The following is a 26,585-nucleotide window of genomic DNA, read 5'->3' as shown; positions in this document are numbered from 1 at the left end:
GTCCCTCACGGCCCGCACTCCACAGCACCCCGGGCCCCAGAGCTCCACCCTTCCTTGCCCCCAGCTGTGCGTCAGGAGAAGGCAGAAACACTAGGAACCGGCCGGCTCACCTGCCTTTGCAGTTTGGGTCGATGCCCGGGGAGGGCGGCGGGCAGGGGGTTGGGTGGTGGTGGTGTTTTTGAACATAGATGAAACTGACATCTCAAACCTGCGGCCCACTGGCCCATTTTCCATCCCATACGGAGTCCCCCAGCCTGACCTTGGGGTCCAGCCCTTGCTGTGGAAAAGACTAAGGAGACCTCCCCAATATATGCAAATTGCCCCCATCCCTCTCTTTGGATGAGGGAAGTCACCGGACCCCAATCTGGGTGGAGAGGGTGGTGTGGAGAGGTCAAGCTGACCTGGCCCTATTTGACTGGGGCGGGGGTCCGGGGTGCCCCGTGCCCAGGTCTGGAACCCCGGTTCTGGCCGAGTTCTGAGCCCAGATTCCCACCCTGAGCTAGACAATCAGACCGGAAAGGAACCTCAGAGGAGACATGGGGCGGGGTGGGGGGCTGCTGCGGCTCCCTAAGCAGCAGTTTCAGCCTCAGCGTCCCCCTCCCTGCTCCGGAACTTTCTCTCTGTCCCCAGAGACAGCAGTGTTCAAGAGCAAGCAGATTTGGCTGGACAGCGGCCAGTGAGGCAGGATCCCCGGGGCCCGGAGCAACCGTCCAGCCCCCTGGAAGAGACAGCACGCAGGACACCCCCCCACACACCCCTCCTCTGGCTTCTCTGACGGTACTTTGACCTCCAGCGTAGGGCTATACTATACATTATATATATATATATATGTATGTGTATAATTTTGGAATTTTTTTTCTCATAATACAGATTATACAGTGGCTACTTTTTATTTTGGCCTGGATTCTCTCTCTGAGACCCTGATTTTTACTTTTTTGTGGGGCGGGGGGGAGGGAGGGTGATGGGCGAGAGGTTCCAGAGACCCATCCTCAAACCCAGCATCCCCCGCATCCTCCCATCTTTCCCCGTTTCTGCCGCTTTGGACACTTCCTGAGGGTCTCATCTCCACACTGACACCACCTCTCCGCCATCCATGTATCCCTAAGCGTTTCAGAGTGCGTGGGGTCCGAGCTGGCCCCAGAGGCCCACACTCCCCCCCGGCCCCTTCCCCGGGCAAGGCAGGGAGACAGACCCAGAGCGATCCCAGCAGGACTTGTTGCCAGCGATACCAAAACAGACTTTTCCCAAGCAGTGCCTCACATGTCTGCTGGTGTGGCTTTGGGGTTCTCCTCCCCCAGTCCCTGGGGGTCCCCTAGGCCTCAGAAAAGAGGAGGTGGGATCCAACAGGATTGAGGGCTCCAGAAGAGGAAGGAAGTCCCACACCCCCCAAGCTCCCACCCTCCCTACAGCCCTGCCTTCACGCCACCTGGCTAGAAGGGGACCCACTGGAAAAGGGACAGGAGCTACCTCAGCCCCCCCTCTAGTGGTGAGCCCCTAAAGCCCATTCCCAAAAATGCATCGATATCCCATCCTCCCAATCTTGGGCCCCAGCCAGGCCCCCTGAAACCAAAGCCCCTTCACATCCAGGGGTCCTGGCCCCTACCCCCAACTTGTCACCCCCCAGGGCTGCACATGGGGGCGGGACAAGCCGTGTCTGACGGGCAGAACACGTGTCGTGGGGGGAGGGACGACAGAGAGAGGGGAGAGGGACCCATTTTCCTCTCTGAATTTTCTTTCCTTCTTTCTCTCTTTTTTTTTTTCTTTCTAAAATTTTTGGTGGTGTTGCTGTTAATTTCCTTTTCCCTCTGAGATGTTTTTTGAGGTTTTTTTTTCCCCCATTTTGTATTTTACCGATATTACCAGGATAGTTTACTCTGATTCTCGCTTGCTGCCGCACACACCGGATACAACACACACGCGCGCACGCATGCACACACACACGCACACACCCCATGCTCATGAACCCATGTTGGGAGAAGGTTCGGGCCGGGCTCACTCCCCTCCTCCTCTTCCTCCCCAAGGTGGGGACAGGACAGGGGACAAGGGGACATCTGAGCAGACCCAGGCCCAGCCTTCTCCTTGCCCGGCTCCCCTGCCCTGCGCCCTCACATCATACTCCGATCATAACCTTGTATATTACGCAGTCATTTTGGTTTCCGCCGACGCGCCTACCTAAGTACCATTTACAGAAAGTGACTCTGGCTGTTATTATTTTGTTTGTTTCCCTATGCAAAAAAAAAAAAAAAAGAAAAGAAAAGAAAAAATGAAAAAGGGGGGTTCCATAAAAGATTCAATAAAAGGCAAAAAAAAGAAAAAATGTATAAAAATTAAACAAGCTATGCTTCGACTCTTTCTAGCTGTCTTGGGTCCTCCTTTCTGTGTTCCATTCGGCTGTTCTGCGTTCTGCACCAAAGTGAAGGGAAGAGGCTGCAGGGCAGGCGGCCTCAGGAAACCAGTTCCGGCATTCTCCCGGAGTCTTTGATCAACAAATTCCATGGGCATCTATGGAGCACCTGCTCTGTGCCAGGCACAGGGAACTCCACCTCCTACGTGGCTCCAAGGACAGAGCCTGGCACACAGTTGGTGCTCCAAAACTGCACAGAACGCCTTCCCTCTTTTTTTTTTTTTTTTTTTTCTTTTCCACCTAGCAAACTCCCATTCATTCAGGAAAGATTTCCTGAGTACCTGCTGGGTACCAAGTACTGGGGACACAGTGGAGAACCAAAAAAACACCCCAGATGATCTGCCTTCATGGCACTTACAGTTCCAAGTTGGGAAAATGGACAGTAAACAATAAAGATAAGTAAATGTCGGAGGACGTAAGTGCCAAGGACACAAATGAAGCAGAATAAGGGATAGGAGAGTCGGCCTCACACGAGGAAGTAACGTTTAAACAGAGATTTGAATAGAGGGGGAGAAACAGCCCCCTGAAAATCTGGCAGAAGAGTTTTCCAGGCAGAGGGCACAGCCCGTGCAAAGGCCCTGGGGCAGCACCATGCCTGGCGAGCTGGAGGAACAGCGAGGAGGCCCGTGTGTCTGGAGCAGAGTGAGCGAGGGGGAGAGAGGGAGGAAGTCAGGGCAGGGAGGGGACGGGGCAGGTCATCCAGGGCCTTGTGGGCCACGGGGGAAAACTTGGGCTTTTACCCCAGGAGGGATGTGGGAGCCCCCGAGGGCAGTGAGCAGAGGTAGGACAGGACAACTTGGTGCCAATACCCTCTCCTCCAGAAAGCCCTCTCTACTTGCCAGGGCAGAGCCCCTGCTAGCCCTCCTAGCACCCCAGCACCCCAGTCTCTTCCACACCACCCCTGACCACTCAGAGCTGGCAGTATCCATGTCCAGCTCCTACCCCGAAGCCACAGGGGCTCCTCAAAGGCTGGGGTCAGGGAAGCATCATGGATGTGAGGGGCAGTCACTTCTCCTCCTTGGAGGCTGGGGTCTGAAACCTTGTCCCCCATCCTGGCCCCCATTCCAAGTCCCCCAGTGACCCCCAAGACGTGCAGTCAAAGCTCTCCGCTGCACAGGCTCCTTCCATCCTACCCACAAGCCTCCCCGGGAGGGACGTTTATATCCCCTTTCACTGGCGGGGAAACTGAGGCACGAAGCGAAGGCAAGACGCACGGAGAGGGACCCAGGTGCGGTGCGCCGACGCTGACGCGCAGGTGCGCAGCCCCACGCTGCTGCCCAGTAACAGGCGCAGAAGACACTATCGTTGGGGGGCCGGGGTGGAGTCCGAGACCCCCTCCAAGATGGACACGTACCCTTCCCATGCCCTACCCCCAACCGGGGTGGGCTCTTCTGCGCTCAGCGGCGAGGTTCTGGCGCCCCCCTGTGGGAGGACCTAGGACGTGGACCCAGAAAGCGGGTCCCGGATGGAGGGGTCAGCTGACCCGCATCCCCACAGTCCGGCTCTCCTGGCGGAGGGGCGGAAGGGGAGCTCTAGCAGGAGCTTCTTTTGCGGGGTGGGGATCTCATCTTGGGTGAGGGGCTCAGTCCGGGGGTGGGCGTTCAGCTGGGATGGAGGGTTCAGCCAGGGGTTGGAGATTCATCCTGGGGCCGCGTCTCTGCCGGGCTGGGGGCTCAATCTGTCCTTTTATCTCAAGGAAAGCCTCAGTGTTTTTCATCCATTGGCCCCTGGGGTGAAGCAGTTTTTGGCTTTGAGGGGCTGTCCCAGCCCTGCCTCCCCACTAAACGCCGTAAAAGGGCCAGGCTTGCGACGACCTAAAGAACGCACCCCCAAACGCCCCCGTCGCCCCCTAGTGGGGAAGTCCCGCCCCCTGCGGAAGGGGAGGAGCCCCGATAGCCCCTCCCTTCTCCCTTCCCGACCCCCTCAACACGGCCACCCACCCGGAAGCCCCAGACCTCGCAAAGAGGAGACTGGAGGGCAGAAAACTCCTGCCCTCCCAGAGCAGCCGTCGGAAAACACCCTCTGACCTCCAGGATCCCCCGAGTCTGTGGTGGGAGGCCCATTTGGCCCGCCCCATCTTCACCATTTCAGCATAACAAAAAGCCGACATTTATTAAGACGCTTTTGGGGTGCTGGGTTCTGCGCTCAGGATTTCTGTAGACCGTATTTCATTCAAACCATGACGACTTGTGAAGAATCTGTTATCCTCCCCTTTTACAGGACAGGACACTTAGGCACAGAGAGGTTAAGTTACTTGCCTCGGGGCCACACAGCAAAGAAGTGGGGACTCCAACTCCTTCTTCTGCATGGCGCCTCCCCACAAGGAGTGCAGGACTGGAAGAAGGGGTTCCTCCCCACTCGCACTCCTGCACCCTCACCCCAGGCCCTGGGAGTCCCTGCCTCCAGGACAGTGCATCGAAATGAGCACAAGGTAGGAGGAGCCCTCATCTCCCAGGAAACGGCCTTGCTCTGAGCCAGCTCAAAGTTCACGTTCAGGAGTAGCAAGCCGAGGCCAGGAGCGGGGCTGGGAGACAAGTGACTCCTATGGAGTCCTCGAAGCAGGCCTGGAAAACTCTCGGAAGAGCTTGCACGTGGGCAAGAGGAGGACCTGGCTTCTCCGATGAAATCCAAAGGGCAATAGAAATCGGAGGTGGGAGAAGAAATCAAAAGGGCCAAAAGCTGCCAGCGATGCAGACTGGGTAGAGATATGAGATAGTAGGGGGTCTCGGGGAGGTGGTTGCTCCTTGTGCCAGGGGTGTCCTCCAAGCTCAAGAAGAATCATCAGGTGGAGACCAAGCTTGGGAAGGGGTACAGGGCGACCAGGTAACACGCAGAGAGCCCTCCAAGAGGGACTTGGGGCAGGTCCTGAGTCCTCTGCACTCAAGGGCCACTTTCCCCTGAATCCCAGGTGGAGTCCTCTCACTGGCCCCAGGGCCGGGTCCTTGCTGATGCGGCATGGAGAAGGCACTGGGGCATCTCTGGATGGCTGCCTGGAGTGGGAAACCTTCACGAGGAGGAGCTTGCCATTGCTTCATGGTTCAGAGGCCCCTCTCTCCTCCAGTTCCACCCCCCAGTCGCCCTCTCCCTCCTTCTCCTCATTTCTCACAGTCTCCTCTTCCTTCTCTTTATTGCTGTGGAGAGAAGAAGGGCCCAGGTAACCCAAGTTAATAAGGACTTGGGTTCCGGGCTTCTTACAATGTTCACAGAACCTCTGAGTCCTGCAGGCACCCTTGTTGTTCCCATGGTACGGAAGGGGACGACGAGGCTCAGGCAGCTTAGGACACCCGCCCCGTTTGAACACGAAGGAAGTGCTTGAGCCCATAGTTGAGCTGCGTGAGCCAAAACCGATAAGGGGTTTGTTTCAAAACCGAGGGTGAGTGGACAGGCAGAGAGGTGGGGGATGGACCGACGGATGGGTGGATGGCTTAATGAGTGGCTGGGATGGACCGATGGATGTGCGGATGGGTGGTGGGAAGGTGGGTGGTTGGATGGATGGACAGATGGAGGATTGGATGCTGGAGGGAGGGAAGGAGAGAGAAACGGAGGGAGACAGGGAGGGAGGGCTGATGCATGGATGGATGATGGACGGCTGGAGGGAGGAAGGGAAGGACAGGTGGATAGATAAATGGATGGGGTTCGCGTGGGGGTGGTAAAGGCTTTACAGACCCCCTCCCCCCAAAAAGACTTTACAGACCCCCTCCCCCCCCAAAAGACTTTACAGACCCCAATTGAAACACATATTAGGGATGGGCTTCTCTGTGAGGAAGCCACCCTCATTTTGCAGGTCGGTAGTCAGGAGAGAAGAGAGTGAGGTTATGTGAGGCCCCCATGGATTCTGAATCAAAGAATTACCCCCTGGGGCTTCCCTGGTGGCGCAGTGGTTGAGAATCTGCCTGCCAATGCAGTGGACACGGGTTCGAGCCCTGGTCAGGGAAGATCCCACATGCCGCGGAGCAACTAAGCCCCTGCGCTACAGCTACTGAGCCTGCGCGTCCGGAGCCTGTGCTCCGCAACAAGAGAGGCCGCGATAGTGAGAGGCCCGTGCACCGCGATGAAGAGTGGCCCCCGCTCACCGCAACTAGAGAAAGCCCTCGCACAGAAACGAAGAGCCAACACAGCCAAAAATAAATAAATAAACTTATTTAAAAAAAAAAAGAATTACCCCCTGGTCCTGCCCGGCCTCCTTGGAGGATGTTCGGAGAGGGGAGGGGCTGAGAGGGGGCCCGACACGGGGAGGGGCTTAGGGGGCGGGACTCAGAGAGGGGAGGGGCTTAGAGAGGAGAGATTTAGAGATTTCGGGAAGGAGGGGCTCAGAAAGATGAGGACCTACCTGTCCCAGGGCTCGCTGCACCAGATGGCGTAGACCAAGGTGAGGACAAAGATGAGGAAGAGGGAGGCCAGCGCAGCCCCCAGCCCCACCAGCCACGGCTTCCTCTGAGCCACTGCGGGTGGGAGCAAGGCGGGGTCAGCAGCCTGGCCGCCAACTTGGGACTCTTTTCGCCACCGCACTCCCACTCCCTTCCAAGGCCTTACAGGGTTGGGCCTGAACCAGCCGCGGGACCAGAGCTGCGAGAAGGGAGAATTGGCCGGGGGTCGTCCAGAATCTATCCATCCTTCTCCGTCTGTCCTCTCCCCTGTCCAGCAGGTTCTGGGGTTGCCGCCCCAGCCAGAGGGGGAAGTGGCCTGCGCAGGGCACCCCAGGGCAGGATGTGGCCGGTGCCGCAGGAAGTCGGAGGTGGGGCCCCCTCACTGGGTTCCGGGCACCATGGGGAGGGGCTCAGGGTCCCAAGCGTCCCAGCCCCCGTCTCCCTGAGGCCCATCCTGACCCTGTCACTCCCCACGGCCAGGGACATGGGAGGGGAGGCTCAGGAAAGATGGGGAACTCATTTCCTGAGTGCCTGCTGTGTGCCAGGTCTTGCAATGACTCTTGAGCTCCGGCACCTCCTTCAAGCCTCACACTGGCGGTCAGAACTCTTGTCCTCACGTTGCAGAAGAGGAGCCAAGTCGAGGCTCAGAGAGGTCAGGCCACTTCCCCTTGGCCACACAGCATCCCAAAAGAACATAGTTCTCCCAGCTAGGAACAACTCCTACCCCAACCCTCTCCCATCCTGGGACATGAACCTCCAAATTTGACCTTAGCCAGAGCCTGCACATGCCCCATCCTTTGGGCAGCCTGGGCTTCCATCCCAGCTCTGCCAGCAACAGCCAGGGAGAGCTGGGCCAGTGGCTTCCTTCTTTCTAAGTCTCAGTATTTTCAGCCGGAAAATGAGACTAATTGCAAACTGACCGAGACGGAGACCGTAAGCATGCTAGGCATTCAGTGGGAGCACCTATTAGGGAGATTATTCCACTTTTTAATTTATGGTTTTTCTGCCCCCTGGTGGACGATCCTGGGATGTTCTCAGACAGAAGCTCCCCGCCTTCTGGACTGGATCCTACCAACCTCAGCTACCTACCTGCTCCACAAGGGAGCCCTAAATGCCAGCCTTTATCAAAGTTCTCAGTAGGAAATGGTTAACATCCAGGGCAAGGTCCAGGGCCCGGAGAAAGTGAGGAGACTGGGGAGGTTGGAAACAGGGAGGATCCCTTTCCAAGATCCCTTTCCAAGATCTCACACGCGGGGGGCACCGCACCCTCCAAGACCCAGTTCCCAGAAATGGAGTCACGTGACCCAAAACCCTGGGTTGGTGCGGGGGAGCAAGGCTTTCCTAGGAGACGGCCCCCGGGGCTCAGGACAGCAGAATCGAGATTGCAAGGGGAGCGCTTAATCTGCCCAGGGTATCTGGGCACCGTGGAGTTTGGTTTCCCACCCTTGCCTGGGCGTTACCCCCAACCCCAAAAGCCGTCTCCTCAAGGGGAAACTAAGTCCCACGGGATGACAGTAGCCCTTCTGAAGGGCTCTTCCCCAAGAGCCAGTCCCTGGCTGATACCGGTCCTGAAGGTGAGTGGGAGGGAGGAGGGCTCTGGCAGATAGATATCAGGCAGAGGGCCAAGAAATCAGGCAATGGGTAGAAGCAGGTGAGGCCATGAAACTGCAGGGGTTGGGGTTTTCTCAGTAACCAGGAGTGCTCTCTAAACGCAAGGAGAATCACCAGGTGGTACAAATCATAACGCACAAAGATCCCTTCTTGAGGGGGGAGGGGTGGTCCCAAGCCTCTTCATTCAGGACGCTGTACTCTCAACCCCAGATGGAGTCACTGCAGTGGCTTCAGCTTCGGGTCATTGCTTCTAGGGTGTGGAAGGGGCACCTCTGGGGGGCTGCCTGGAGGCAGCGGCTGAGGAGTTTTCACATGGCCGTGTTCTTGACTTGCTCCTGGTCTCTGAGCTCCTCTTTCTCCTCCAGCTCCAGCCCCAAGTTGCTCTCTCCTTCCTTCTTGGCCTTTTTCTCCTCCTCTTTCTTCCCCTTCTTGTCTTCTTTACTGTAGGGACACAGAGGCCCCAGACCACAATAAGAAACAGAGTCACTCCCATTTAGCGAACACTTACCTGTGCCAGGTCTTATGAGGAGCGCTTTACAGAAAGAATCTTTGTTGAATCTTCAAAACAGCCCTGACAAGGCAGCCTTGTTATTTCCATTTCACAAAGGCAGAAACTAAGGGTCAATTGTCCCATGGAAGGATGGGTGGATGGGAGGAAGGAAGGAAGGAAGGATGGATGGATGGATGGGTGGATGCATGGATGGATGGGTGGGCGGGTGGATGGGTGGAGGAGGAATGAATAAGGCAGGGAGGAAACTACAAATTAGGAGCACCTGTGGGATCTGGACCCTCCAGCACATCCTGGGAGTAGGAATCCCATTTTACTGGGCCTGAGCTGGGTCGTAGACAAAGCACAGTCTGGCCCACGCCTGTCCCTCAGGCATCTTGGGCTCAGCTGAGAATCTCCCAGCCAGGATAGTGTCCTCCCAGCTCCTGAGCTCCTACTTCTGTCCCCAAGCCTTTGCCCAAATTAGGATCTTGCCCTGAAAGAGCCCCCAGCCCTGCCCGCATCCCTGAGCCAGGATCATGGGAGACGCTGAGCCCAGGAGAGTTACCCACACCAAATCACACACTTCTGCACAGTCCCTACACAATCCCACACCACGGTCTTGTTCGACAGGTATTTATTAAGTGTGTACTGTGTGCCAGGCCCTGTGCCGGGCCCTGGGGCCAGAGCCAGGACCAAAGCTAAGTTCTGTTCACTTACTGGAAGCCACTATCTAGTGTCGAGAAACCGGTAAATGACTAAGATAATTTCAGCTAATGATACATGCAAAGACAGATGCAGGGTTGTGGTGGAGAGAGTGTCAGGAAGGCTGGTGGTCAAGGTGGGCTTCTGTGAGGAAGAAACATCTGAGCAGGGACTGAAGGAGAGACGGAGCCAGCCAGAAGATATGACGAAAGGTGTACAAAGTAGAACCAACAGTAAGTGCAAAGGCCCTGGGGCAGGAACGTGCTTGAGGTGTTCAAGGACAGAAAGAGGTCATCCGTGCTCACCCACCCCTCCCCTCCTCGAGGAGGGGCCTCACGCAGACCCCCTGACACCCACACACATCTACACATGCTCACACGGCAGTACCTCAGGTCCACTTCCTCGTACAAGTGGGGATCCCTTCTGAATGCAGACCCCTCTTCATCCTCAGCTCTGCAGAAGAGATGGAGATGGACGGATGAGGGCGGGTGAAGGGTGGGAAGTGGGGGCAGCCTCAGCCTCAGTCTCCCCCAGGCTGGGGGGACTCCAGGAAGCAAGAGAGGGGGGCTGCATGGCTGTCCTGAGCTGTGGGAGCAGGGGGAGCAGGGAAATGGGGAGACAAGAAAGGGACCAGAGAGGGTCATGAGGTAGGAGGGGGTGCCCAGCGCTTTGGGGAGGAGATGGAGGGTGGGGAAAGGGGCTCCCACCTCTCTTTGGAGCACCAGATACGGTTGGCCAGCATGAGGATGAAGACGATGAACAGGAACCCCACGACAGCAGCCAGCCCCACCAGCCACGGCTTCAGATGACGCCCTGAGGCTGTTAGGAGGTGGGGGCAGAGGAGACTCAGAAATAGGAAAGGTGGGGGGCCCCCGAAAGGACAGGGGGCGAAGGGTGCAGGGGATGCTCAGACAGAGGGGTCTTGGAAAGGGGCTGGGTTTCACAGGTGGTTTTGGTTTTGTTTTTTGACTGCGCCCGGCAGCATGCGGGATCTTAGTTCCCCGACCAGGGATCAAACCCATGCCCCATACCCCCTGCAGTGGAAGCACTGAGTCTTAACCACTGGACCGCCGGGGAAGTCCTTTTAAATTTTTCTTTCTTCTTTTTTTTTTTCAGCTGCGCCGCAGCTTTTGGGATCTTAGTTCCCTGACCAGGGATTGAACCCGCGTCCCAGGCAGTGAAAGCACCAAGTCCTAACCACTGGACTGCCAGGGAGTTCCCTCAGGGGTGGGTTTTAGAGAAGGGCATGGGGCTCTGAGAGGAGGGGGCGCTCAGGGATGAGGTGGGAGGCCCAGAGGAAGCGGGGGAGTTAGGGAGGCTGCCTCCAAGAGGGGCCTGACCCCATTCCTCTCCTGCCTGCCCACTCCTCTCGGAGGCTTCGGTTTCTCATCAAAGGAGGAGATGGCGAGCCTGTGTCCAAGCCCATCCCCACGACCCATCCTCCCGCCCCTGCCCCAGAGGTCGGAGCCCTACCCTGCTGGGCCTCAGCCGGCGACAGGAGCAGGGTGCAGAGCAGCAGGGTCTCCAGGGTCCCCATGGCACGGAGGATCCAGCCAGTCCAGGTACGGGAGTGCACAGTCCGGTCAGAGTCAGGGGAGACCCTGCCCAGCCCCTGATAAGGGGGCAGGCAGGTCTGGGGGCGGGGCAGGCCCAGACCAGAGGGCCCCTCCCTTTGCGCCACCTGGTTGGCATCCACCCCCTCTCCCCCGCCTTCCAGGAGGGCAGACTCTGGACCTGGTGTAACGATTAACACGGGAGTCCGGCCCCTCAGCCCTGCACCCCACCCAGGACCGCCAGCCTCAGGGTCCCCCAGGCTCCCCGCCACAGGCGCCGGGCTGAACTGGCCCTGAGCTTCCTTCCCGGCTCAGTGCTTTTTACACATCATTACGATTCTTTCTCTGCATGCACCATGAAATTTTGCCACCTGCGTTTTACAGAGAAGCCAGGGGGCCCAGGAGCGTCAGGCCGGGCAGAAGCAGCTAGAACTAGATGTAAACGCGGGTCTCTCCCACCACCAGCTTATACTGGCTCCTCTTGGGTCCCCGACCCCTGGGGACCCACAGCCAGCTCCAGGGGGAGCAAACGGGGCAAGAGGGGATGGGCCACCATCTACCTCCAAACCCAGTTGCTGCCGTGTGGCCAGAGAACGGGGCCCCTGGGATAGCTGATGACTCAGATTCCTGGCTCTCCTGCGTGTCAACCTTGATCCCCAGGTTGATTAGATAGGGGGCCCTGCCTGGGCGAATGGGGACCCCACCCCAGCTGCCATGGGACAGCCACAGCCCAATCACATGGCAGGAAGGCTGGGATGGGGAGGCCTGGTCCTTCTCCAGGCCTGAGACCTCCGTTGGACGCCTGGGGGCTGGGAGAACACCAGCATTATTGCCCAGGCATGTACGGAGTGCCTGTGAATTCCTGGAGCCCCCTCCCTTCCTGAGGTCTGACCACAGTCGCTGTGCAGGAGGGCCACTCAGTGGAGCCCAGGACAAGCCCAGTTCGACCAGCCAGGCAGGCACAGGTGAAGCTCCTACTGTGTGCTCCAGCCCGTGCAAAACTCAGGAGTGAAGGAAGCCCTCAGGCTAGTTAGGAAGTCAGGACCCCCAGAGATGGACCCATCCAGCTGCCGAACCAGGAATGAGGTGAGAGGCGGGAGCTGAGAAGATTCAGAGGTGGAGGAGCCCAGAGGAGCAGGCTTCTGCTTTCCGAGGCAGGTCGCTGGGCCAGCCTCTTTTCGCAAAACGTTCTCTCTACTCCGACCGAGTCATTTCTGGGCTGTGTGCCTCTGTTTTCCCATCTGATAAATGGGTGCAATAAATCGTACCTCGGAGGATTTAACGAGATAATGTTAATACAAGGAAAGGGGTTGCTTAGCATACAATAGCAGGCACATTCGAAGCTCTAGCTAAGGGTTGGCCACTATTATTGTTGTTATTATTATTTTTAATCTTCTTAGTGTTTTTTGGTTTACAGGTTGCCAAGGGCTTGGTGGAGGCCAGGTGGAGTTAGGCTCTGGGACTATGGAGGAAACCAGAGTGTGGAAATAAATCAGTGTCCAGGGCTTCCCTGGTGGCACAGTGGTCAAGAATCCGCCTGCCCATGCAGAGGACATGGGTTTGAGCCCTGGTCCGGGAAGATCCCACATGCCACGGAGCAACTGAGCCCATGCACCACAACTACTGAGCCTGCACTCTAGAGCCCGCGAGCCACAACTACTGAGCCCACATGCCTAGAGCCCGTGCTCCACAACAGGAGAAGCCACCGCAATGAGAAGAAGCCCGCGCACCGCAACGAAGAGTAGCCCCCGCTCTCCGCAACTAGAGAAAGCCCGCGCACAGCAATGAAGACCCAACACAGCCAAAAATAAATTAAAAATAAAATTAATTAATTAAAAAAAAAATCAGTGTCCAGCCACTGGAGTCCACCAGCCAAGAAAGAGAATGTTCTCTGTCAAGACAGCACAGATCAAAGGTGAAAGGGCTCTGATGGGCACAAGTCTGGTTTATACAACCGCCAAAGGGGCTGGAACCGGCTCCCGGGCTGGAGGGCAGGGCCCGGCTCAGCCCAGCTTCCAGAAGGAGCTTCGGGCTGGTGGGTCTTTGAAGGCGATGGAGGGGCGGTGGCAGGGCCGGCCTGGGGCTTCTGCGGGGGCCCCCTCGCCACCCTGAGCGGTGTCCTCGTCAACCCGCCAGGCCAGCGCCAGCTGCAGGTCCAGCTCCTCCAGATTTTCGTCCTCGGGGCTCTCGGGCAGCTCCCGGGGGCCATCCTCCTGGTCCGGCTTCGGGCCGAATGCCCAGTCTGAGGCAGGAGGCTGGTGAGGAGCATCCCCAGGCCCGGCCACCCTCTGCCCCCTCCCTGGCAAGGAGAGGCCCTCGGACACCCCCCCACTAAGTGGCCCAGCACTAGCCCAAGCCAGGCTCGTAGTGGGTAGTGGCTCACCGGCCAGGTCGTGGGCGAGGTCCTTGATGAGATGCCCGACAATGGCGTAGGCTACGGCCACCACCACGAACGCAGCCAGAAGCAGGTACAGCGCGTACCTGGGGAGGCGGATGGTGTCCAGCGGCGGTGGGCGGTACTCCTCGTAGAGTGGCGAGGCCGGGCTCCAGCCCTCCATCCCCTCCTCAAGTGCCAGCGCTGGCATGGCAGCCACCTGGAGCAGGGGCAGCCCGGTGGTGACCCGCCAGGCGGAAGTATTAAGGAGCTTTTGGGTAAGAGGATTTGGGGCTCCCCCACGGCCTCCATCTGCCTGCATGGATCACGTTGCAAATCACTTCCGCCCACTGGCCCCCCTCCCTCGCTCAGCTCCAACCACGCCAGGTGCTACCCTGCACGTCCATCCCCACCTCAGGGCCTTTGCACAGGATGTCCCCTCTTCTGGGAAAATCCCTGCTCTCGTGGAGCTGACGTTCAAGATGGAGAGATAGACTCTGAGAAATGCATAACCTCAGAGTAAATGATATATCATGTTAAAAAGCAAAGAGTGGTTTGAGCGTACTGTTGGGGGAGACCATGGTCTAATAGAGCAGCCTCTCACAATAGAGCATCCAAGGCCATGTTCAGATGACATTTCAGCAGAGACCCAGAGAAGGAAGGGAACCGGGCATGGGAGTACCAAAAGCAAGAGCTTTCCAGGCAGAGGAAACATTCGGTGCAAAGGCCCTGGGGCAGGACCTTGCTGCGCTTGTTAGACGGGACCTGACTCAGGTGCTCACGGGCGCCCTCCGGTGGCTTCTCTGGGGAAGACAGATTATGGGCTGAGGATGGGAGCCAGGGATGGGGAGGAGGGATTGAGCTGCTCCAGGTGGGCAATAATGATGCTGGACCAGGTGGAGGCAGAGGCTTGGCGGGGGTGGGGGGGTGGGGCAATGGGCAGAGCTGGGGTAGATCTTAAACTGGTCAAACCCCAATGTTTGCAGGCTGAGCACCTGAAATGATGGAGTTTCCATTTCCTGTGGGAGGAGCCACTTTGGGAGGTAACATGAGGAATTCTCAGGACAGGCTAAGTTTGGGATGCCTCAGCAATATCTAAGTGGAGATGTCCAAACTGGACCCCGAGCCAAGAGCTCAGAGGAGGCCCCGGGCTGGAGTCAGGACAGTGGGCGTCATTGGGACATAGACGGGGTTCGAGCCCCAAGAGTGGATGAGACCGCCCAGGCGGGGGTGTGGGTGGGGCCGGAGGACTCAGCCCTGGGCCCAGAGGCGGAGTGCCTGAGAATTTCCCAGGAGCAGGGTGGCTGGCCGGGTCAGAGGCTGCTGAGAGGGGGAGGGCGCAGACTGAGATGTGACCACCGTATTTGGACACTGGGAGGTCACCTGTGGGCAAGGACGGTTCTGGGGACAGGAGGGGCGGTCCTAGTTGGTGCAGGTTTGAGAGAGCTGCAAGTCATGGAGTCAGGAAGGGCTGTGGGTGGTGGTGGTTCATGTTTTTAAGAAATTACAGCTTGAAGGGGGGAAAATGGCGGAGGGGGTGGTGGTGGGATGCATTGGGAGATTGGGATTGACATATATACACTAATATGTATAAAATAGATAACTAAAAAGAACCTGCTCTATAAAAAATAAATAAAATAAAGTTCAAAAAAGAAAAGAAATTACAGCCTATCTATGCTGACGGGCAAAGAGGGAAAACTGGAGAAGGGAGAAAGGCTGAAGTGATGGCCGAGTTGGCGAGAGGGTCTGGGGGCCAGGGGATAAATGGGGGAGGGGGCCCGCAGCTAGCGCCCGAGGGTGACGCTGTGAGATAACAAGAGATCTGTTTGGTCTTCGTCCTGGTTCCTGGCTTGGAGCTCCCAGGACCGTGTAATTTCCTGAGTGATGGGGGAGAGGGGAGCCTCCTTTGTGGTTCATAATCAGCCCCTTTCCACCACGCCTGCGTGTATGCTAATGAGGGCAGGGGCGTGGCAGCTTCGGGATGGGGGCTGGTGGCCAGGGGAACTGACCCTGGGATTAGAGGGATGGAATTTTCAGCCCCACCCCTCAGGGAGAGGAGAGGGGCTGGGAACTGAGATTATTGCCAATGGCCAGTGATTTGCCAAATCATGCCCACGTGATGGAACCTCCATTAAAAACCCTACAGGAAGGGGCTTGGAGAGCTTCCGAGCAGGTTAAAAGCATCCACCCCAAACTCCACGGGGACAGAAGCTCCTGGTTTCCGACCCTTCAGACCTTGTGCCTCTTCATCTGGCTGTTCATTTGCCTCGTTTATGATAAACAGGTTAAGTAAAGTGCTTTCCTGATTCTGTGAGCCATTCTTGCAAATCATCAAATGTGAAGAGGGGGTGGTGGGAACCCCAATTCATAACCAGTCTGTCAGAAGTATGGGAGGTCCGGACTTGGGACCTGCATCTGAAGTGGGGGCAGTCCTGCAGGACTGAACCCTGAACCTGGAGGGTCTGCACTGATTCAGGGTAGATAGTGTCAGAGAACTGAATTGAATTGCGGGACGCCCAGCTGACATCCATGGAGAAACGGAGAATTGCTTGGTGTGGAAAATGCGTCACATGTAAAATTAGGTTCTCTTGTTAACACCCATTTTATAGAGCGGTAAATGGGCTGCTTGAGACTGCATGAGGAGGCAGTAAGGGAGGTAGGTAGGATGGGCCCAGACTCTTTGTCATACCACTAAACCCCTTCCCCTATGCCCCCCAATAGGAGTAGGTGAGGATGAGGTTTGGAGAGGGCCAGGATGCAGGGCTGTTCCCCCTCAACCCCTTTGGGGGGGTCTGGCTGGGCAGATTTTACCCCTGGGAACTGATGTGAAACAGGGCCACAGGCTCATGTCGGTCACAGTGTCTGGGGCAGGGCAGATCCCAGAGCTGAGCTCTCCAAACGCCCTGGCCCCCCACACTTAGGATATGTTCCTTTAGAGCAGCCAACCCTCACCCCAGAGGCCCCCCAACACACTCTGACAGTCATCACTTGGCAAAAATAATTTAATAGTCCATTTGGGGAATGTCCTGGGACCTGCTTGTCCCTCCCTGAGCTCCAGCCCAGGCCACCCCACCCAGGGACCACCTGCCCACCCCAAGGACAGCTCTCTGACGCCCCCAGACCCTGCCCAGGCCCGACGGGGACGGGTTTGCCCATAGCACCTTTCCCTGCACCCCCCTCATTCCTAGAGAAGCTGGGCCACAGCACCCCAACCCCCCAGAGCACAGCCCTGTCCCCGGACCCCCTAGATACCCCTCCCACGCCAACACTGCAGCCCTGCACTCAGAGTGGCAGAGAAGAGACTTCAGCCTGGCCCCGGGGAGCCTGCAGTCCACCCAGGGGTTCAAGATGCGAAAGCGGCTGGGAGGCAGGGAAGCGAGATGCAATTCATTCCAACATGGTTTATGGGCAGAGTCCTCGAGGGAGACAGCTGGGCGCGGCCCTATGAGGGGGGTGGGTGCAGGTGCTCCAGCCCGTCTGCGTACTGGAAGGCCGACCCTGTCTCATACTCATACATGTCCAGGGCCACCTCGCAGCTCTCCCGCACCACGCGCTCGGGGTCTGCCGCGTGGGCCCGCAGGGCGTCCAGGCAGGCGGGCCGGGCGATGGCCCCTAGGGCCTCCGCGCACTCGTGCCGCACCATGGGGTTCTCGGCGGGTCGCGCCAGGGCCGCCGCCAGCTGGGGCACGGCCGCCTCGTGCTGCAGCTGGCCCAGGACATAGCCGATCTCGTGGCGGAAGAGGGCACTGCCGCACTGCAGGCCTGCGGGAGAGAGAGTTGCGGGCTGGGGGAGCCATCGGGACAGGAAGGGACCTGAGGCGGGGCAGCCTGGGGACAGAAGTGTCCAAGAGGGGTGGAAAGGGTTCCCGTCGAGGACACCCCGCACTGGTGCTCAGCGCTGCCCAGAGGGAGGGCCCGGAGACACGGGGCAGAAGCAACGAGGGGCCAGCCAGGCACTGGGAACTCCGCCCTCTCTCTGGCCGGACCGGGCGTGGCGTCCTCCTTCCCAGGCCCAGCGTCCCTCCCCGCCTCTCCCTGGACTTCTGTACTCTGCGTTGTCCTCACACCAGCCAGTGCTATTTGCAGGCATGTTGTGCATTTGTGCTTCTGGGTTGCTTCCCACACGACTCCACACACGATAGAGTCTTATCAGTGACACTGGGAGTCCCGGGCCTTTCACCCCACCACAGTCAGACAGGCCACGCTTCTCCTGATGGGGACCGCGGCCGGACCTGGGAGCTACCTGCCTGCAATCAGATGCCACTTTTCAGGCAGAGCTGGTTGGAAGCAGGCCCGCCAGACTGTGCGGCCCCTGCTCCGAGCATTATCCAGGACAAACCCACCACCCACCCACTCTGTGCTCCCACCCAGCATCCCCTGGGTCCTGGGTCATGGTGATGGCCGGACATCTCCTCTGCCAGACAGGAAGCTCCAGGAGGGCAGAGGGGGGCTCTGAGTGCTCTGTGGACCAGAAGCAGACCACCTCAGGCAATGGGGGGCGGTGCCAAGGGATCCCAGGATTCCCCAAGTCCCCCCCTCCTTTTCAGGTGGGGGAACCACAGCCCCGCAGACTTGCACGGGGCTCCCTGCAGAGCTGGGATGAAAATGACACAAGAAATGATGACAGGGCCTCTGGGGAATTCCCTGGTGGGCCAGCGGTTAAGACTCTGCGCTTCCAATGCAGGGGGCGCAGGTTCGATCCCTAGTCGGGGAACTAATATCCCGCATGCCTCGCGTGGCCAAAAAAATTTAAAAAACAGGGCCTCTGGGGATCAAATCCCAACTGCTGCTCGGACCACTGTGTGATCTTGGGCAAGTATCTGTGCCTCTCTGGGCCTAGGCTTCCTCCACAGAGAAGCAGGGGTAATAAGAGGAGTACCTGCCCCAGGATGCAAGTGCCCTGGGACGCTGGGCTGCCCCGTATGACAGATGTGGCCACTGGGCCTCCCCAAGGGGCCCCGACCCTGCCCCCCGGGGCCCCTCCTCACCCTCGGCCAGCGCCAGGGCAGCCTCCTCCCCGCCAGCATCACGCAGGGCGAACATGGCTCGGTATCGGTCGAAGAGCGGCCGGGCCTCATCCAGCAGCGCCACCCGCAGCCGCCCCACGTCGCGCTCCTCAGCGGATGGGGCCGGATCCACGGAAAGGTAGGGCCCCTGAGCCACCGGCTCCCCGCTGTGCTGCTGCAGCCACTCCAGCCGCCGGACGGCCAGCTGGCACGTCTCTGCCACCTGCGGGGACAGGGGGGTGGATGTGCCAGGCCCTCCCCCAGCCCCCAGGGCTCCCGATTTAGCAGGGGTGGAGCCAACAGACACAGGACCAACTGATCTTTCCAGACTGGAGACAAACCAGCAGGGGCTGCTGTGACTAGAGAGTGACCAGGGGCAGAGGGCCAGGAGGGGCTCGCTTGAAGGTGACATCAGAACCAGTGAGAGAGGCGTCAGGTGGAATCAGCCAGTGCAAAGGCCCCAAGGCAGGATGTGCCGGACCCGTCAGGGAAGAGCCAACAACAGAGATGACCTGAGGTGGCCGGGCCAGACTACTTGGGGCCTGCGGGCTTGGGATTTTGTCCTAAAGGTGATGACAAACCGTGAGTGGGGCAGTGGTCCTCTCTCGGCATCCCTGGGCCGGGTGGCTACCCTGGCAACCAGGCACAGGGTCTGAGGCCGCTTCCTGGGCCCGAAGCACGGAGGGGGGTGGGGGAGGGGCTGCGTTACCTCGATGACAGGGTCGGTGGAGTACTGCTTCAGGATCTCCAGCACCTCTGGGTCCCCAATGGCTCCCAGGGCCTCCCCTGAGAATGGGGCAGAGGGCTCATGTTGATTGGCTGGGAAACACCCTGAATGCCTCGGCGGGTGGAGAGGCACTAACCAGCACCAACGCCTCCTCCGTGATGCCCCTCCCCATCGCCCTGCCTGTATCCTGCGGGCCGCTCCAGCCACTGAGGTTTGGAGCTGGAGCTGGTCCAGCCCTGAAGCTGTGCCAGTTAGAGTCCCTTCCCCAGAAATCAGGCTTTGCTGGAACCAGACTCAGACCCCGCCCCGGCCCGCACTCCCAGAGCTCACAGCCTAGAGGGGAGACACAGACAAGCGTGTCATTACAACTTGGGGACACGGGTGGCAAGGAGCCAAGAACAGTTGGCTGAGTCGAGCCCATCAACGGGAGCCCTGAAAACCTGGTGGAGGTTTTTAAGTTGTACTGTGGGCAAGGAGGGTCAGCAGACCAGCACCATCCTGCCTCAGGGCCTTTGCAAAGGCCGAGCCCGCTACCTGGAGCACCTTTCCCCAGACATCTACCTAGATAACTCCCTTACTCCACTTAGGTCTTTTAATTGGTAACCACCAATTAAAAATGGCAACACCGGACTTCCCTTGTGGTCCAGTGGTTAAGACTCTGTGTGTCAAATGCAGGAGGTACGGGTTTGATCCCTAGTCGGGGAACTGGGATCCCACATGCCCCGTGGCGAGGCCAAAAAAAAAAAGGCAACACCTCCAGCACCCCCATCCCGCCCATGGCTTTATTTTCCTCCTTAGCACTTACATAAGTGTTTCCACCATAACATGATTGGGTGTTCTACAAAATCACACACTCAAACTAACAGCGCTTATGGGACAAGAGGGGTTTGGGGTCGAACATTCTCTGTAAGGAGAGCTCCAACAGCATCAGCAATTGGGATCTTGAGCGGTCCCCAGGGCAGCCTGGCATAGCTGGAGATCATCATGGGGAATATTAAAAAGGCCCCAAAACAATCAAATGGAGACAATTCCCCCTGCTGGCTATGAGCTCACTGGATACATCAATACAAACACAGCCCCGGCTGCACAGACCCGCCAAGGATGTTTCTAGTCCAACTTGTTTGCCGTCGGAGTCCCTTGTGAGAACAGGGCCTGGCCCACAGCAGGCAGTCCATAAATACGTCCGGTGAACGAACTGAATGAGTGACCTCAGGGGTTGACCATCCATGGCCACCATCCAGAGACACCATATGTCTTTGTATGAACGAAGAATGGTTTTTCCATTTTTAAATCGTTTTTGAAAAATCAAAAGGGGACTTCCCTGGTGGTGCAGTGGTTAAGAATCTGCCTACCAATGCAGGGGACAAGGTTCGATCCCTGGTCTGGGAAGATCCCACATGCCACAGAGCAACTAAGCCCGTGAGCCGTTTAAAAAGAAAAAAAAAGAAGAAAGAAAAAATTCAAAAGGATCACATTTTATGACGCGTAAAAGTGATGTGAGATTCAAATCTCAGGGCCCATAAAGTTGGACTGGCTGGCGGCCACACGCCCATCTGTTGACTGGGGTTCAGGGTGGCTCTTATGCTGCAGCGGCAGAGTTGAGACCAGGGACACAGATCGTGGGAGGATGCTTATCGCCCACCCCTTCCAGAGCCAGCCTGGTATAGCCCGCACCCTCACCGCCGCTCACCTGCCTCGTGGCGCACCATGGGCTCCTGGCGGGTGTCACGAAGCACGTCCACCAGCACGGGGATGGCCCGTGAGTCCTGCATCTGACCCAGGCAGTAGGCCAGCTCGTGCTTGAGCAGGGCCGAGTCGTCGCTGAAGGCCCGGCTGATCCAGGAGATGGCTGCTGGACCCCCGAGCCCGCGCAGTGTGAACAACGCCCGGAAGCGGGCCTGCAGGGGCTTCTGGGGGTCCACCAGCATCTGCCCCAACCCCTCCAACTCCTGCTCCGTCACCATGGTGCTGCCGCTGGGCTTGGGCTAAACAAGGGGACTCGTGGGCTCGAGAACCTGCAGCAGAAAAACAAGAGGCCAGGTGAGAGACACCCTTCACCGCTCGCTGACTTGTGCGTTTCAGCGTTAGGACCTCGGGGGTGGGGGTGGTTTCCTAACTGCTGACCAGCCTGGCCATCTGGGTTCAAAGCCTGGCTCCGACCCTGCCTACTTGCTGTGTGGCCTTCCCTAAGGTACCTTCCCTCTCTGAGCCTCTGGCCTATACAAGAAGTTCCCTACATACAAACGAGTTCCCGTTCTGAGAGCATTTCTGTAAGTCCAATTTGTTCATAAGTCCAACAAAGTTAGCCTAGGTACCCAACAAACATAATCGGCTATAGAGTACTGTAATAGGTTTATAATACTTTTCACACAGATAATACACACACACACAAAAACCAAAAGAATAAAGGACATTGAGAAGTTTCCCTATCTCCTCCATCATTTTTCCACGCTTCTTTGGTATTATCGCAGATTTCACATGTCCATGATCTTGTCCTTCTTCTTTAGAATTGTTCTGATGGCTGAACGATTCATGTTACAAGAACGAGTGACGTCTACCATCTTTTCGCCTGGCCCCAGTCTCTCAATTATTGTCACTTTTGTTTCCAGCGTTATTGGTTGGCGGTTCTTAGCAGCACCAGCTACATCACCGCTGCTTTTACGCTTGCTTCCGGACATCCTGGGCTTGAAATAAAGATGCTGTGCTACTGTACTCTATACAGTACTGTACAGTAAAGCACACAGAAGCACAACCACTTGTAGAGCCAGGCTCCCGAGTCAAGCTCTAAACCACAAACGCCATGTTGAATAGATGGATTAAGATTCAAGGACACAGCTGAGGCTGGGCTCCATCCTCCAGACCAATGACATGCTCCGTGAACCTGACAAGCAGGCTGTAGCTCCCAGAGGCGTAAGTAGGGTTGAGCAGGCATAATGGGGGAAGTGCAGCTGCCTGCGCACAGGTGACCATCAAAGGAGGTGACATGCAAAAGAGTGAAGCCAGGGGTGAGCAAGCTGGCAAGGCATTATGGACCATGGAGACCCAACTCCTTCTTCTACACAGATGAGCTGTGACCTGTCTGGGGTCACACAGCAAGTCAAGTTCTGACAGCACCCAGGACTCATGAATCCCGGTCTGTGCAGGGCCTCCCTCAAGACACAAAGGAGAGACACACACTATTTTGTTCACTGTTGTATCCCCAAGGCCCAGCACAGTGTCTGTCGCTATGGCAGCAGGCACTCAATAAGTATTGTTGAATGAATCAGGCACCCACTGCCTGCCAGGCACGGTACTGAGTGGTTTATACACAGTATAAACCACTGTATCATCTGTAAAATAGGCGTAAAGGGCACATGGACATCACAGAGTTGCTGTGAATGGAATGATGCTCATAGAGCACTTAGTACCCACTGCTGGTACTTAGTAGGCACTTGATAAGCCAGAGCTGGTATTAAATATTTCCACAGGGAGGGCCTTCCCTGGTGGCGCAGTGGTTAAGAATCCACCTACCAATGCAGGGGACACGGGTTCGAGCCGTGGTCCGGGAAGATCCCACATGACGCGGAGCAACTAAGTCCGTGCGCCATAACTACTGAGCCCGCTCTCTAGAGTTCGCGGAACACAACTACTGAGCCCGCGTGCCACAACTACTGAAGCCCACGCGCCTAGAACCTGATCTCCTCAACAAGAGAAGCCACCGCAGTGAGAAGCCTGCACACCGCGACGAAGAGCAGCCCCCGCTCGCCGCAACTAAAGGAAGCCTGCGCGCAGCAACGAAGACCCAACGCAGCCAAAAATAAATAAATTTATTTTTAAAAAAATCTCCACAGGGAGCCCAACACCCACCTCTATACTCAGGAGGACAAGTAAGGGGGTACATCTGGAAGCCCGCTACCCATATATTAGGCCCATTTTTCAGTGGGAAGGGGGACAGGGGTATGGACATGGGGTTGAGGGGATCAGCCCCCAACCAAGGCAGAATCTGGGAATCCGCCCCCTTGAGGATTTTCTAAACCAAGAATTCCCAAGAAAAGGATTCCCGATAGGGCTTCCCTGGTGGCGCAGTGGTTGAGAGTCCGCCTGCCGATGCAGGGGACACGGGTTCGTGCCCCGGTCCGGGAAGATCCCACGTACCGCGGAGCGGCTGGGCCCGTGAGCCATGGCCGCTGAGCCTGCGCGTCCGGAGCCTGTGCTCCGCAACGGGAGAGGCCACAACAGTGAGAGGCCCGCGTACCGCAAAAAAAAAAAAAAAGATCTCCGATAACTAGACGCGCCCCTCAGAGAGGGGTCGCCCCGACACGGGGCTGCCGGCAGGATCCCCCAGCGACGACCAGCTCCCCAACGCTCCTTGGAAGAGACTCCCAGGAACTGGGTGTCTCTTCCTCTGTTTATGTGGATCCCCCAGTACTGGATCCCTCACAGGTTGGTTCTCCCAGAACCCCAAGAAAGGGGTTGCCCAACATGGGACCCCCGCCCCACGTGCTGACTCTTTAGTGAAGAGATCCCGGGAGACCGAGTGTCCAGAATTCATGGGGAAGAGCTGCCGGGACCTGTCAGAAGGAAGCCCTTCGATCCCCCCAGCCAAAGAATCCCAGAGCCGGGACCCCCAACGAGGCGTCCTCCACGTTTCCCCCGCCGCCGGAACGCCCCAGCGAGCTCCCGGATCAGAGGACCTACCGGACCGGCCTGCTCCCGCCACTGCCAGCACCCGCGACGCTCCTACAGCGCTCTGGAGGCCGCCATCTTACCGCCCACGTGACAGAGCCGGACGGTACCAACGCAGCACCGAGGGGGAAATGTAGTCAAAGGCTCCGCAGCGTGAGGAGGCCCGGAAGGGCGAGTTAGCACCGGTGCCATAGCTCACAATCACACATCAGGCGGAGTCTATGGCATTCCTCAGGGAAAGGGAAGGGCAACTTCCATCCTTTCCCTGTAAGAGATTTTCTCCGGCCTCCCCAGCCGGTACGACGAGTGGAAATGGTTTGTGCCGATTCAGCCCGGAGGTGGGGCCGCCTAGCGATACAGCTTGCGTAGTGTCTCTGGGGCGCGGTAAGTTTCAGGGGCGCGGCCAATGGACTCGCGTGGCTAGACGCGGGATTGGTAGGGATGAAAACAAGGACTTGATCCAGTCGTTCATTTATTCATTCATTTAACACATAGTTTATGGGCGCTGAGGACAAGACGGCCTGCAGCCCTTACCCTTATCAACCTCGCAGTCTGGTTGTCTGAAGGAGACAAACAGTAGTAGGATAAGTAAAAATACATATTAGGTGGTGACAGGCTAAGGAGGAAACAATAATCACGTTGGTGCGTGTATGGGGTGGGCAGTTTTAGGAAGGACTTGGCTTTACTCTGACAAAATGAGAAACCACTGGAGTGTCGTAATCAGGGAAATGGCATACTCTGACTGTTAACAGGATCATTCAGGCTGGTGAGTAGAAAACAGACAGGAGGGACGGTGAAGGGCGAGAGAAGTATTCAGATTCTGGATTAATTATGAAGGTGGAGCAAACAGGATTTGTGGCTGGATTGGACATGGCATTTGGAAGAAAGAGTTATGTTAAGGCTAAGTACAAGGTTTTTGACACGTAGGAAGGATGGAGCAACCATGAACCATTGGCCTCCCCATCCTAGACATCCAGGGTCCTGTTAACTCTGCCTCTGAAATAGAGTCGGAATTCAGGTACTTTGCTCATCTATCGCCCCCATTGAAGGTCCAAGCCACCACTGGCTGCCACCAGCCAGAGAAAAGAGAGCTTGTAAGTGATTGTGTCAAAAGACTATAGCGGGGGCTTCCCTGGTGGCGCAGTGGTTGAGAGTCCGCCTGCCGATGCAGGGGACATGTGTTCATGCCCCGGTCCGGGAAGATCCCACGTGCCGCGGAGCGGCTGGGCCCGTGAGCCATGGCCGCTGGGCCTGCGCGTCCGGAGCCTGTGCTCCGCAGCGGGAGAGGACAAAAAAAAAAAAGAATATAGCGGTTCCTCAAAGAGTTAAACATAGAACAACCATATGATCCAGCAATTCCACTCCTAGTTACACCCAAGAGAAATGAAAGCAGGGACTCAGATAATTGTGCATCCATGTTCATCAAAGCATTATTCACAGTGGCCTCAGGCCCTGGTAACCTCTATTATATTTTCTGTCTCTGATTTTGACTACTCTAGGAAGCTTAGAAAGTGGGATCAAACAATATTTGTCCTTTTGTGTCTGGCTTATTTCAACTGAGCATAGTTATCCTCAGGGTTCATCATGTTGTCGCGTGAATCACAATTTCCTTCCTTTTTAATTTCCTTCCTATTGCATGAATGGACCACATTTTGTTTATCTGTTCATCCCTCAATGGACATTTGGATTGTCTCCACCTTTTGGCTATTGTAAATAATGCTGCTCTGAACATTGGTGTACAAGTACCTCTTTGATTCCCTATTTTCGAATCTTTTGGGCATATACCCAGGAGTGGAATTTCCGGATCATGTGGTAGTTCTATGTTTAACTTTTTGAGGAACTGCTGAACTTTGTCCACAGCAGCTGCACCATTTTACATTCCCAGCAGCAACATTCAAGGATCCCAATTTCTCCACATTCTCACCAGCACTTGTTATTTTCTGTTTTGATAGTAGCCATCCTAATGGATGTGATGAGTGTGACTTATTTGGAGATGCATAAAAAGTGAGATATATTGATGGATGGATAAATACATAATAAGGCAAATATAGTAAAATGTTCATTGGAGAAGGTGGACGGTGGGCATATGACAGTCCACTGTAAAATTCTTTCAACTTTTCTGTACATCTGAAAGTTTCCTCAATAAACTGTTGGAAAAATAGGTGGCAGGGAAAAGGAGGGCTACTTCTATTCTCAGTGTTTAAACATTTCAAAGTTACACATTTGAAAAGTGTCTTAACTTTTTAAAATGCGGAACCTTTGAGCCTGCAAATCCATTTTGAGGAATTTCGCTGACACTAGTGTAAAGAAAAGTGAAAAAAGAAGTATTCATTGCAACATTATTTAAAATGGCAAAAAAGGGCTGCCCTGGTGGCGCAGTGGTTAAGAACCTGCCTTCCAATGCAGGGGACATGGGTTTGAGACCTACAAAAGGATGGGAAGATCTACCCACGTTGTATGAAAAGTGGTCCAAGATGTACTTCCAAAAAGTGAAGAGAGCAAGGCACAGCATCAATAATGTGATCTCATTTACATAAATGGATTTAGATATGTAAATTACATATGGGTAAAATTTTTGAAAAATGGCCAACAATTTACCCAGAGTACTTACTTTAAATCTTACACCTCCCTGTGCTGCTTGAATTCTTTTTACTGTACTATTTTATTTTGACATTTGTTAGGGATG

The 26,585-nt window shown here is 56.4% G+C and overlaps 5 protein-coding genes across 6 annotated transcripts in view; 1 reads left to right on the top strand and 4 right to left on the bottom strand.

The window, feature by feature from the left end:
• NFIC (nuclear factor I C) overlaps positions 1–12,887 on the top strand; it is an 82,190-nt gene extending 69,303 nt beyond the window's left edge. Inside the window, exon 9 of one of the 2 annotated variants that reach the window (XM_060007413.1) lies at positions 12,545–12,887. In XM_060007413.1, the coding sequence (XP_059863396.1) occupies positions 12,545–12,580 (36 nt within the window). In that variant the 3' untranslated portion in view covers positions 12,581–12,887. Of the gene's footprint in view, positions 1–630; positions 2,357–12,544 lie in introns of those variants that run through there. The other variant, XM_060007410.1, reaches the window with a different exon arrangement.
• Positions 4,550–7,060, bottom strand: LOC132422611 (small integral membrane protein 24-like). Its single transcript, XM_060007416.1, has 3 exons — positions 6,938–7,060; positions 6,735–6,846; positions 4,550–5,535 (listed from the first exon to the last, which is right to left on the bottom strand). The coding sequence occupies exons 1-3, from the start codon at positions 7,014–7,016 to the stop codon at positions 5,436–5,438; spliced, it is 291 nt and encodes a 96-aa protein (XP_059863399.1). The 5' UTR covers positions 7,017–7,060; the 3' UTR covers positions 4,550–5,435.
• On the bottom strand, positions 8,691–11,111 carry SMIM24 (small integral membrane protein 24). Its single transcript, XM_060006532.1, has 4 exons — positions 11,048–11,111; positions 10,282–10,387; positions 9,962–10,027; positions 8,691–8,823 (listed from the first exon to the last, which is right to left on the bottom strand). The coding sequence occupies exons 1-4, from the start codon at positions 11,109–11,111 to the stop codon at positions 8,691–8,693; spliced, it is 369 nt and encodes a 122-aa protein (XP_059862515.1).
• Positions 12,888–13,130: 243 nt separating the features above from the next.
• On the bottom strand, positions 13,131–13,823 carry SMIM44 (small integral membrane protein 44). Its single transcript, XM_060006531.1, has 2 exons — positions 13,511–13,823; positions 13,131–13,369 (listed from the first exon to the last, which is right to left on the bottom strand). Exons 1-2 carry the CDS (start codon positions 13,821–13,823, stop codon positions 13,131–13,133), a joined length of 552 nt encoding a protein of 183 aa, XP_059862514.1.
• Positions 13,824–16,492: 2,669 nt separating this feature from the next.
• Positions 16,493–24,173, bottom strand: DOHH (deoxyhypusine hydroxylase). Its single transcript, XM_060006530.1, has 5 exons — positions 23,912–24,173; positions 20,925–21,249; positions 19,217–19,293; positions 18,490–18,730; positions 16,493–17,263 (listed from the first exon to the last, which is right to left on the bottom strand). Exons 2-5 carry the CDS (start codon positions 21,196–21,198, stop codon positions 16,944–16,946), a joined length of 912 nt encoding a protein of 303 aa, XP_059862513.1. The 5' UTR covers positions 21,199–21,249; positions 23,912–24,173; the 3' UTR covers positions 16,493–16,943.
• Positions 24,174–26,585: the final 2,412 nt, after the last annotated feature.

The sequence above is a fragment of the Delphinus delphis genome, chromosome 3 (assembly GCF_949987515.2).
Source record: "Delphinus delphis chromosome 3, mDelDel1.2, whole genome shotgun sequence".
Classification (NCBI taxonomy): Eukaryota; Metazoa; Chordata; class Mammalia; order Artiodactyla; family Delphinidae; genus Delphinus; species Delphinus delphis.
Note: the sequence above shows the minus strand (reverse complement) of the source record. Positions and strands in the feature narration are given on the sequence as shown.